Raw genomic sequence first — 13,181 nt, forward strand, 5'->3', positions numbered from 1 at the left:
ACCGCTTCTATCTTAGAAGGATCAACAGCAACACCACCTCTTGAAATCACATGACCAAGAAAACTAACTTCTTCTAACCAAAATTCACACTTAGACAATTTAGCAAATAACTGCTTTTCTCGCAGCACTCCTAAAACCACTCTCAAATGCTCAGCATGCTCTTCTTCAGATTTCGAATACACCAAAATGTCATCAATAAATACCACAACAAACTGGTCTAGGTACGGATGGAAAATCCTATTCATATACTCCATGAATACTCCAGGCGCATTAGTCACACCAAAAGGCATTACAGAATACTCATAATGTCCATACCTCGTCCTGAAAGCAGTCTTCTGAATATCTTCAGTTTTCACACGTATCTGATGATACCCAGATCTCAAATCTATCTTGCTGAACACACTCGCACCAACCAACTGATCCATCAAATCATCAATCCTCGGCAAAGGATACCGATTCTTGATCGTCACTTTATTCAGTTGCCTGTAGTCCACACACAACCTCATAGTACCTTCTTTCTTCTTAACCAACAACACTGGTGCACCCCACGGTGACACACTCGGACGAATAAATTTCTTATCCAACAGATCTTCCAACTGACTCTTCAATTCAGCTAACTCAACAGCAGACATACGATAAGGAGCCATCGATATCGGTCTAGTACCAGGTACCAAATCAATCGAGAACTCAACTTCACGCTCTGGCGGCAATTCATTCACTTCTTCCGGAAACACATCAGGAAAATCACACACCACAGCTAGATCGCCAATCACCAGTTTATCTTTAGCCTCCAAAGTCGCTAACAGCATAAACAACCCTGCCCCATCTGCTACTTCCTCCTTCACTTGCCTTGCTGATAGAAACAAACTCTTTCCTTCCTCAATCTCAGGAAATATCACAGTCTTCTCAAAACAGTTGATAGAAACTCGGTTAAACACCAACCAGTTCATACCCAAGATAACATCAATCTGCACTAATGGAAGACACACAAGGTCTATCCCAAAGTCTCTACCAAAAATACTCAATGGGCAACTTAAACAAACTGAAGTAGTAGTCACTGAACCCTTCGCAGGAGTATCAATCACCATACTTCCAAGCATCTCAGATATCTCTAACTTAAGTTTCACAGCACAATCCAAAGATATAAAAGAATGAGTAGCACCGGTGTCAATAATAGCTACAAGAGGAAAGCCATTAATATAACACGTACCTCGGATCAAACGATCATCTGCAGAAGTCTCAGAACCTGATAAAGCAAAGACCTTGCCTCCTGACTGATTCTCTTTCTTCGGCTTAGGACATTGTGGACTGATATGACCCAACTCTCCACAGTTGAAACAAGTCACAGTCTTCAATCGGCAATCTGCAGCCAAATGACCACCTTTTCCACATTTGAAACACTTCTTCTCGTTACTGGTACACTCATGGATACGATGTCCAGCCTGACCACATCTGTAACACTTAGCAGGAGCACTAGAGTCTCCCCCACTAGGCCTCCTCATCCCACTCTGCTTCTGAAAACCTTTGCCAACTGCATACGGTTTTCCACGATCCATCTGATTCTTACCCTTCCTATCAACCCTCTGCTGATAGCTCTCTGCTCTAGCCTTGGAATCCTGTTCAAAAATTCTGCAACAGTCAACCAAGTCAGAAAACACCCTGATCCTCTGATATCCAATAGCTTGTTTGATCTCGGGACGCAACCCGTTCTCAAACTTCACACATTTCGAAAACTCTCCAGCAGCCTCATTATAGGGAGTATAGTACTTTGACAGCTCGGTGAACTTCGCAGCATACTCAGTAACCGACCTGTTACCCTGCTTCAATTCCAAAACTCTATCTCTTTCTTTCCTCTGACATCTTCTGGAAAATACTTTCTCAGGAACCTTTCCCTGAACACAGCCCAAGAAATCTCAGCATTCCCAGCAGTTTCTAACTCAGTGCGGGTAGCAACCCACCAATCATCAGCTTCTTCTGACAGCATATGTGTACCGAACCTGACCTTCTGGTTATCGGCACACTCCGTCACTCGGAAGATTCTCTCTATCTCCTTCAACCACTTCTGAGCACCATCTGGGTCGTATGCTCCCTTGAACATTGGAGGATTGTTCTTCTGGAACTCACTCAGTTGACGAGCAGCTCCCATTCCCACAACATTCGGATTTCCTCCAAGTACTCCAGCTAGCATACCCAGAGCCTCAGCAATCGCAGCATCATCTCTACCTCTTCCAGCCATCTCTTTTCTGAAAACCCAACAAACTAAAACAATAAGTACTGATAGGGTTACACAACACCTATCCCGTACAGGGAAACAGAATAATTACGATTCGACACGACCGACTATGCTCTGATACCACTAATGTAACACCCTTCTAAATACCCCAAATTATTATAATTAAAATAACAATGTATTCATCAGAGTAATTATGCCCCGAAGGGTGTCACACAATCATTTCACAAAATCATTAAAATATTCTGTCATGCTCATTTATTTAATCAAAATAAGGTTCTTTGCATAATTCGCAGCGGAATAAAATTCAACTCAATGTACAACATGTAACACAATACATGTAAATCATCAACAACCAATATCAAATCAATTATGACATCCCCTCCCGATGTTACATCTATCAGAGCATGACCCATAAGAACTACTCTAGACTCCAAGCATTAGCTTCTACTCAACTCATTTCTCGTTACCTGAAAAATAGGTGTAAGGGTGAGTTCCTCAATCAATATAATAAGCATTATAGAACAACATGTAATGCTAAGTAATTAACACATTAATTCACCCTAACCAGACTACACACTCAGCAACGGCAGTATCCGTTCAAACATCATATTCAACAATAACATATAGCATATATATAATCTCAACCATACTCAACATCAACAACACAACACACAACACACATATAATACTGGAATACATCCATTCATATTATATGCCATACATTTATTATGCAATGAGACTCTATGCATGCGGTACTGACTATTTGTGAACATATAGTTCAACCTCACCGTCCAAATCCAGGCACGGCTACCAAGCTCACTAGTCCCACTCATTTGAGACATAGTGACTCACTCACTAATTCCTCACCATGGGAATTAGCTACCACCCCAAATGGGCCATGAAATGCACGCTAATCACCTAGCATGCAAACAATCAACAACAGTCCAATAACGACTAACTCACTAATTCCTCACCATGGGAATTAGCTACCACCCCAAACGGGCCACATTGTGCAAGCTAGACACCTAGCAAATGCAACATCAACAACAATTTAAGAATAGACACATGCTCACACTCTAAGCCACAAACCAGTCTATTCACAAATGCATACACAACTGATACAATCACAGCATCATGCTTAGCATCACACATCATTAACACATTTTATCACAACGGCATATCATCATACATCATCAATACATGTATCAACACATCATCAACACATGTATGAAACACTTCCTCAACACATGTATGAAACACCTCAGCAACACATGTATAAACACTTCTTCTGCCTTGCTCGCTAGGCGAGGCAGTGGCGAAGCTCTGGTTCGCTAGGCGAGCTCAAGGCGAACAGCTCCAGGAAATTGGTAAATTAATTCGCTAGGCGAGCTCAAGGCGAAGGTAATAGCGAACTCATTCTGTTTTGGTGAAAAACACAGCTAGCACTCACTCGCTAGGCGAAGCGCCAGCGAGTCCACAGCGAACATTACAGTAGCAAAACCTCTCAATCTCGCTGGGGCGAGTTTGAGGCGCGTTCCTTCGCTAGGCGAAGGTTATGTTCGCTAGGCGAACATGACAGTTCACCAGACGCGTTTTCTTTGGGCAGGGATCTCATGTGCCCATCCCAGACCCTTCCCACTCAAACTTACTCGTCACCATTCATCACCAATTTATCGGTTTGATTACACACACAATTATCAATTTGATTACGGTTTTCACTCAACCTATTCATCACAAATTTTCAGCATTCCAAATCCCAATTAGGGTCGATTCAACGGTTTCTCACTACCCATTACATATTACCCCAAAATACCCATCAATCGACGATAAACCCCCCTTACCTTAACAATCCGGCAGAATCTTTGGGCTTCAAGCTTTCGTTCTCCAACCTTTGCTCTTCAGTTCCTCTTCTCTGCCCTTTTTCCCTTTTCTCTCACGATGCTTCTCTGTTCTGTTTTCACGTGAAATGCTTTTCCAAATGAGAACTTTTCCTTATTCCAACACATATATATATTTTCCAAATAATAATAATTATTCCAAGATAATAATAATAAAATTTCTAATTATTCAATTAAATTAATAATTACATTATTAACTCAATTTAAATAATTATTTTATTATTATCGGGGTGTTACAACTTTTCCCTAATCTTTCTGGAGAGCCTAGTATATTCGTTTTGCTACCTCTAGGTCAACGCTGATGGTGTCCAGTTCTCCCTACATTTTATGATATTTAAGCTTGATGTGAACCGACGAGGAAACAATGTCCAGGTGGCTGTAAAGGGTCATCCCAATATGCAGTTGTAAACACTCCTACAAGGAACAATACAAAATTTATAATTTACCGCCCGAATTTCCTTTTAATCACATACAAAAACCATCGGCTCCACTTATCCCCAAGGACGGGTAATGGTTTTATTGAATGCCGGGAGGTCAGAGCTTTCGTATGGAAATAAGCTGCTTCGATCTAGTGCCATTTTTTCGAACAACTCTGAGTACATGATGTCAGAGGAGCTGTCTCCGTCAATGAGGATCTAGGACACATTGAATTTTCCAATTATAGCAATGATTTTTAGGGGAAAGTCTCATTAGGAATTCCTCCTACTTTCTCCGAGTCCTGTAATCCCAACATAGGTCGGCTTGGGAATGTTGCGGAAGTATTTCCTTCCTTCCGGTAGACAACCATCCTTTCTGCAATTTTCCCTTTCAAGGTGCCTTTGGACGAGAGGTTTTCATAGGGTGCTCCTCCGGTTATGGAGGCTATGTAGGGGCGTTTAACTTTGTTTTCCTCCTTGATTCCTTTGCTTAATCCTGCCTATGCGGTTTTTGAGGAAGATTTACCCTAACACGATTTTTCTCTATCATTCTTACCTTATTTAACATATGTAGTTAGTTGATCCCTCTTGATTAGTCCTTAAATGACATCATTCATATGAATGCAATCATCGGTGTTATGGTGTAGCTTGGTAGAAGTGGCAAAACATTGATTTGTTTGTCCGATATGTCTCTCTGACAGGGTAAGGAGGTCAGATTCCCAGTTTTCAAAACTCACTATTTTCACAGTCTTGATAATCCTTCTCCCGGGATACCGTTAGGGAGGTCTATCTGTCGTTCTTTCTAACATGCCCCAATCTAAGTCATCTCGACACCCTTCTTGACCAAGAATATAAAGTGAGTTTTGATGGAGGTAGGGTTGTCGAAACGTGTGGCCAACTTCTCTTCTAGGAGCATGTAAGGATCAACCATGGTTAACATTTCTTAGACGAATTTTACTTTATTCTTTCATAACTTATGCCTGAAGGTATGGTCTATGAGAAGGTAGTTCTCAAAGATCCGACACTGAAGACCTTCTTGGGACCCCTTCACCTCGACTTATACCTGTGTAAATCGATATATGTAAGACCATAAGCTCTTTTTGTTTCCCTGGATGATTCTGCTGAGAGAAGCTTCCATAACAAGTTATCGCTTCCGGGCTTTGAAATATGCAGAAAACCTCTCATAGAAGTCCACCCAAGAAATGATATTTCCATTGGGCAGACCATTGAGCCGCAACAGGGTATGCTCGATCAAGGTTAACATATATAACTTGCACTTGGATGTATCATGGAAGGTGAAGTAACTCAATCAGTCATTTACGAGCTGCACATGCTCATCAGGATTCCTTTTCCTTAATAATTTCCCAACTTGGATGGCTTTTCCATGGAATTCAAAATCTTTATCTCTAGGATTCTTAATGACAACAGGTGCTTCAGTTGCACCTTTCCTGGGTGAGTTTCTGCTTGATCCGACAAAAGAGCATGACTGCTCTGGTCTCCTTCGGGGCTCTAAGGGTGTGTTTGGTGCTTCCAACTCTTACGCTGATCATTCGACTAAGGGGCATTATCTCTCTTTGTCTTAGTTGGTTTCGGTTGGCATCACAAGTATTTCTTAAAGCAAATTCTTGGAGCCTATTTTCGTGGGAGGGATCTTTATGAAGGATTTATTTTAGGTGGTGAAACCTCACTTTAAACGCGTGTGAGTTTTGCTATTGAACGATGTTAACCATGTTGTTCAAAAACTTGTTTGCACCTGAGGCGGTGAAGCCTCACAAAAATGCGTGTAAAGGCAAGGCAAGGCTTCAAGATCTGGAATCAGAGGTGGAACATGAATATTTATAAGAGTAGCTTGAATAAATTTAGCTAACTGCAAAGCTTGAACAAAATCTGGATGTATCAAAATAGTCGTTCTAGGTTTTAAAATGTTTTGTGGAGGATAAAGTGATGGTTGATTGTTTGCTGCTTGATCAACGAAGCTTCTTCGCGTGCAACACTAGATTTTCTAGCCTTAGATCCATCCATCACCGAGAATTATAAGAACTGAAGATCTAGAAATTCGAGGGAAGGAAATTGAGATATGCTTGGTTGAATCCAGACGCGTTAGATCCTCGCGCTGGATTGTGAACGCTTTTGCCTTGATGATCGGAGGAAGTTACAAACTATGAATTTAGAGATAAAATGTGAATTCGTGGAAATCGTAGGAATTAGAAGTCAGTTCCAACAGGCGACTCCACTATTTCGTTATGGAACCATAAATGAGCGGAGGAACGATGGTGATGGCTGATCGCAACTTCTTGTGCGATGGAGTGGGGGGAATTGCAAGGTTAGAACTCCAACGCTTAAGTTAGTATGTGAGGAAGAAGAGTGGAATGCAATTGAATTTGATACTTGTTACCTTAATTTGGCGTCTTCTCTCTCTCTCTCTCTATATATATATATATATATATATATATATATATATATATTTTGTTATGGACCGACCATATTGATCCCGACCGACCACTTTGAAGGAGTTGCAATCCTTCCACAATCTTCTTAGTGCACGGGAACTATCATACTGATGAATACAGAGGATCCAAATTTGATATGCATTCAATGACTCTCCGCAATCCACACATAACAAATAACAAATTTGTTATTTCCTCTATACTACATGGAGAGCGCTCTAATTCAGATACTCAATTTCAAATTCAATTTCAATTCACTCTTCTCACTCGCATACTGACTTGAGCATTGAAGTGCTAACCTTGCAGTTTAGCCCTCTCTCCACTGCACCGAAAGTTCATATCCGCTATTACCTCTGATCCTCGCTCTATTTCTGATTCTAGAGCATTATATATATATATATATACATATATATATATATATATATATATATATATATATATATATATATATATATATATATATATATATATATATATATATATATATATCTCAAAGGCCCATTTTCATCCTAACCAACTTAGGCAATACCCTCTACATATTCAAGTTTTATAAACCCTTATATTATACAAAGAGTAAACGACGCGCGACTCTGTAATTCAACATCCATTCATACATCATTAACATACAAGTCATGATCATTGGTTCATTCTCATGTTTCCAAACTCATTGCCCAAATAACATTGGAATTGAAACCTGAGTTAGAATCAGAAACTCTGTCTTTGTCATGGTTTCATTTTTGTTTTGGTCTCTTACCCTTCATAAACAAAGCTTTGCAAAACCGAATTAGAAAGTTTAAAACCAAAGATTTTAATGCAACACATGTTTACCATTTTCATCACACACAAATCATCTTCATCAAGAATTATGTTGATTCAAATATGAATCGAGAAGTTTAAGATTCAATTCAAAATAGGAGAGTGTGATGAAAAGAAGAGTGTGGTCATCATCATTTGAAAGACTTGCTGCTACATGTTTAACATATATATGAATAAATCCTTCTCAAAGGTGCTTTTAGAGCTGGTAGACAACAATATAGACAATTTCAACAAGAAAATTAGTTCAAAAGGCTTGTATGGTCAATTCAATTCATGTCATATATGACATAGGCTACCACTTGTCACCAAGCAAACTCAATTTTGTTAAGATAAATAGCTGATTATCCGAATAGATTACGACAATTAACTATGATAATAATGTTTATTTAAATATTAGTTGTATCTTACTGATTCCCTTTGAAAACTATGATATATACCTCTTCAATCTCAAATATTAGAAGAAACAAAATCAACTTTAAATGGTACAAAATATATCTTATGTTTATTATATATATAATTAATCTAAAATCTTAGATTTCAAAAATATAAATTAGTTCAGTTGCGCATATACACAACAAAGTTTAGTGCAACTATATAATACAAAATAGTAATGGATACATATTGAAAATATAATGGTGCTTATGTTCTTTCTTATACTAAATTCAAACAACCATAATACTCTCTTCAGCAAAATTTGGAGAAAAAAGAGGCATCAATTTAACGTGTCAAATCATTTCGAAGCAACAATAATAACATACACCATAATAGTACTTCCAAGATGAAGAAAAATATTTTTCAAGTCCCACGACCTATTGCCTCCTCTACAAGAGGAATCATAACCAATACTGCTTGGCACATTGAAGCCAGGATAAAGCATTGCTACTTTAGTCACTCAACAACCTATATGTGAAAGAATACACTAAAAATATTTTTATAAACTTGTTGAAACAATTATTTTTATAAACAGGAATAAGTTGCAAATATTTTTATAAATGGGAAAAAGTTCATTGTTGATACAATTATATTTATAAACGGAATAAGTTATTAATATATTTATAAACGGGAAAAGTCTATTATTGTTACAATTATTTTTAAAAGTGAGAATAATTTCAAATATTTTAATAAACGAGAAAAAGTCTACTCTTGATGCAATTATTTTTATAAACGAAAATAAGTTATAAATATTTTTATAAATGAAAAAAAGTCTAGATGCAATTGTTTTTATAAAAAAAAAATTACAAATATTTTTATAAATGCATAAATGGATTCTCTATGCAAAATCTTATTTTGTAGTGCAACCTCCACCTCTCTGTTTATTATTGAAAAAGTCTATTCTTGATACAATTATTTTTAAAAACGGAAATATGTTAAATTATTTTTATAAACGAGAAAAAGTATACTGCTCATACAATTATTTTTATAAACGGAAATAAGTTATAAATATTTTTATAAACGAGAAAAAAGTCTATTGTTGATACAATTATTTTTATAAATGGAAATAAATTACAAATATTTTTATGAACGGAAAAAAATCTATTATCGATACAATTATATTTATAAACGAAAATAAATTACTAATATATTTATAAACGAGAAACGTCTAATGTTGATACAATTATTTTTAAAAATGAGAATAAGTTACAAATATTTTTATAAACGAATAAAACATTAGTAATTTATTCTCGTTTAAAAATGAGAATAAGTTACAAATATTAGACGTTACAAATAATATTTATAAACGAGAATAAATTACTAATATATTTATAAACGAGAAACGTCTAATATTTGTAACATCTATTTGTAACGTCTAGTATTATTTGATAACATGAATAAAACATTAGACGTTACATCTATGGTTTGATTTTTTCACAAATTTTATTTATACTTGATTATGAAACTTAGTAAATTTATGAATCATTGAAACACAATCTTGATAGAGCATTTTTCATATTCGAATAAGCAATATAGATTTTTATATATTTCTTCATGCTATTGTAGGATGGAAAAAGAAGTTATGAGCTTTGATGATACAATGGTGACATGTTATTTCTTCATGCTATTTTACGGTTTAATTGAGAGATATTTATCGAAATGTTAACAGGTTACCTTTTGAAGTTTATAATAACTAACACACTATTAAATATTTTATTCATGTTATCTTTGTTTTGAATATACCGTTTGGATAAAAGAATCACCGTTTGTGGATTATATTAGCTTATGTTTGTAATTCTCTAAAGATTAATGATTCGAAAATATGAATTCAAAATTGACAAAGTGTAATATAAATTTAGACAAAAATCCATACTATAACATGAGTTTGTTACTAGTTCTAAACTAAAAGGAATATTTCTCTCTATATTTTAAAAAGTCATATATAATTTCCTAAATTACAAATTATCTTAATTAATTGTCACAAAAATTATATATTATTTTTCGTAGTAACTTGGAGTGTTGGAAAAGTTATCTCAAGAAAACAGAAAGAGTTAAAATCGAAAGCCCAACCCACTTAGAGGCCCATCAATTCATCGCCGTTTGCAATTGCCGTATCAGAAACAACAAGTTGTTGGATTAGAATTTTGAATCGAACTGAAAAGCTCAACTCACCGGAAAAATCACCGGAGTTCGTTACCAGCCGCCGCAAAGACCGAGTAAGCCCGTCCAGATTTACATTCTTTATCCAATTTTCGTTCCCTTCTCCTGTAGAGCTCCCTAGGGTTCGATTCCAGGACGATTTGCGGCCGCGATAGCCGCTCCTGGGAAGGATAGATGTTTTCAGATTTTTTTTCAGGTTTAATGTAGAAATATTAGGGTTAACTTAGGGTTTTCTTTGGAATGATGTGTGATTGGTGTTTTTTTTGTTGCTTTTGATTTCAAGTTCATGAAGTTCTTTAGATTTCGAATGGTTTGGTACTAGACGCTTGTGTTTGCATATTTTGAAATTGAAATTGAAATTATCCGGTGTGTTTGGTTGGTTCTGCGATGACGATAATTGATCATGAGTGAATTGGTTTTGTAGAATTGATTCTGGTTATAAGTGATTTGAATATAAAGTAAGTGATTTATCTTTGAATACATTTACTTAAAAAAATAAGTTGAACAATAAATTTCACTGTTAAAATCATGCATAAACTCAAAAGCTACAAATCCTAACTTCAGCAAGAATCAATTCTAGAAGCAAAATAAATTCTACTTTTGAGAAAACAAACTTGTCAAAATCAATTTTTACACCTCTAGAATTGCTTTTGGGTATTCTAAAATGAAAATTAGTCTAAAATGTGGTCAAATATGGGTTATACCAGAGCAATAGCATAGCAGAGTTTTAACAAGTTGCTATTGTAATGTGATATGCGATTTAATATAAAGTAGGGTCAAGTAGAAGCTATAGAAGCACGCTATTGCACCGTTACGTAGGGGAATTTGAACAAATGTCTATTTTTTGCGATCTCCATTTGACAACACTGGTTGAACGCGTTGTTTACATTCTGGAAGCCGAGAATAATTTTTGCATAACTTTGGCAGTGCTACTCAAGATGATGCACCATTTGTTTGTTTGGAAAGCTAATGAACAAGGCTTTGTCATAGAAATTGTAGATTGAATTTTGTTCTTAGTCAATTTCAGTTTTCCTCCAAACTTGGATTTGTTCCCTGCTTAATAACATAGCATTCTTGTTCTAGCGGCAGTTTTTTTCTTGTTTACCATATGTTGAGCAATAGAACTGTGAAATCATGCTTCACTTGTCTCTTCAAAAATCTTAGTGTTTTAATTTTATAATCTCTATATTCAAATTTGTTCTTAGTTAGTATCACTTTTCCTCCAAATACAGACCTATTCTTTGCATATTTGGCACGTGTTCTTGACTTCTGGCACCTATTACTACATATGGTTGAGTCATACAACTCAAAAACACGCACCTTTCATTTTTTTTGTGAGCTTACATAAGGATTTTAACCATGAAAATTTCAGATTTTGTAGGCTTGTAATAGTTAATGTGAGTTGTTTTTGGAAATTAAGGTTTGGTTTTGTACTAATATATAGATTTCAATGTTTCTCAAGAGGTGGTCTGAAAAACTCGCATGTGCTTTGTTGCATGCTCTATCTTTTGTCATTACTGTTATTTGCAGATATATTTGCAAAAAGTCCAAATGTTCAAAATGTAAAGTTTATTTATTTAGAAATTGAAAAGCCTGCAACACAACAACTACAAATATTTTAAAGGTTTTCAATTTCAATTGCAATTTAGGTGATTCATAGACATAAAACTCCTATGAAATTTTTATTTTTAATATCAATAAGTTAAACTTGTAAAACTTAGTAATTTAATATCTGATCTTGTCTGAAATCAACAAGCCAAAATTGTAAATTTAGTAAGTTAGTCTTTCAATCACTGATAGTAATGTTTAACTTAATTGTATGATGATAATTGAGACTTAAAGCTATAACTTGTTACAGCTATTGGAACCTCAGAGATCATGGACATTCAAAAAAGCCAAACTGAAAAGCAGCCTTCATCAGCTGCAGTTGCAACTTCATGTCGAAAGAAAAAGCACGAAGAAGCCGCATTCTTGGAGGATATAAAGGATCACATTGACGAGTTTATTCATGCTTCTATGGATGAACACAAAACATGCTTTCAGAAAACAATTAAAAAGGTTTGTAATTTGTACCTAAGATATTATGCTACAGCTTATTTGCACTACATGCTTTTTCATTTACTGATATATCACGGTTTCGGATCAATTTCAGATGTTTGGTTTGTCTAAGGTAGTTGCTGAAGCAAATGCTGCTAAAGAAGTTGAAAGTTCTTTGGCTCTTCAGACAGTTTTAAAGGAGTAAATTTATTAATTTTGATTTGAACAGCTAGGTTTAATTGAGTCATGTGGTAATAACCTACAAATATTTTGTTATTATATTTACGTTAGGAATAAATAAAAACACTATTATTCATGAATTGTCTATTCTATGAATTGTTCAAGAAGAATTATTTTTGAAAAGCATAATAAATTTTGCCCGAGCAATAAACATGTTAAAATCAATTTTTATCTTTCAGAATCAATTCTTGATATTGTAAACTTGAAACTAAATATAACTAAATAAATTAATGTATAACATTTTTTTGTATCTTTGAGTCCTAATACATAGATATTCCTCATTTGGGAATTTCGTATCCCATAAAAAAATTCAAAATGCTTATCAAAGTTTAGAGATGCATCTCTGTCTTAAACTAAATAGATAATCAATTCGGAGACTCATCTTTGGAATTTTTTATGACTCTTTAGGTCCTTCAATGCTACCAATCCAGACATACAAATTCAAAAAATAATAGTAATATGTATAAACTATCATGTAACTTTTATTTATTTCTTATTTAGA

At 35.3% G+C, this 13,181-nt stretch overlaps 1 protein-coding gene across 1 annotated transcript; it reads left to right on the plus strand.

The window, feature by feature from the left end:
• Positions 1-10,265: 10,265 nt before the first annotated feature.
• On the plus strand, positions 10,266-12,759 carry LOC127085880 (uncharacterized). The gene is made up of 3 exons (XM_051026434.1): positions 10,266-10,458; positions 12,261-12,460; positions 12,555-12,759. The coding sequence occupies exons 2-3, from the start codon at positions 12,281-12,283 to the stop codon at positions 12,642-12,644; spliced, it is 270 nt and encodes an 89-aa protein (XP_050882391.1). The 5' UTR covers positions 10,266-10,458; positions 12,261-12,280; the 3' UTR covers positions 12,645-12,759.
• The last annotated feature ends 422 nt before the right edge of the window (positions 12,760-13,181 follow it).

This window comes from Lathyrus oleraceus, chromosome 5 (genome assembly GCF_024323335.1).
Source record: "Lathyrus oleraceus cultivar Zhongwan6 chromosome 5, CAAS_Psat_ZW6_1.0, whole genome shotgun sequence".
Classification (NCBI taxonomy): Eukaryota; Viridiplantae; Streptophyta; class Magnoliopsida; order Fabales; family Fabaceae; genus Lathyrus; species Lathyrus oleraceus.

Coding starts and splice junctions, on each gene's coding strand:
- LOC127085880 (XM_051026434.1), top strand. CDS start 12,281: ATGGACATTCAAAAAAGCCAAACTGAAAAGCAGCCTTCATCAGCTGCA. Junction 12,461..12,554: donor TTCAGAAAACAATTAAAAAG/GTTTGTAATTTG, acceptor GATCAATTTCAG/ATGTTTGGTTTGTCTAAGGT.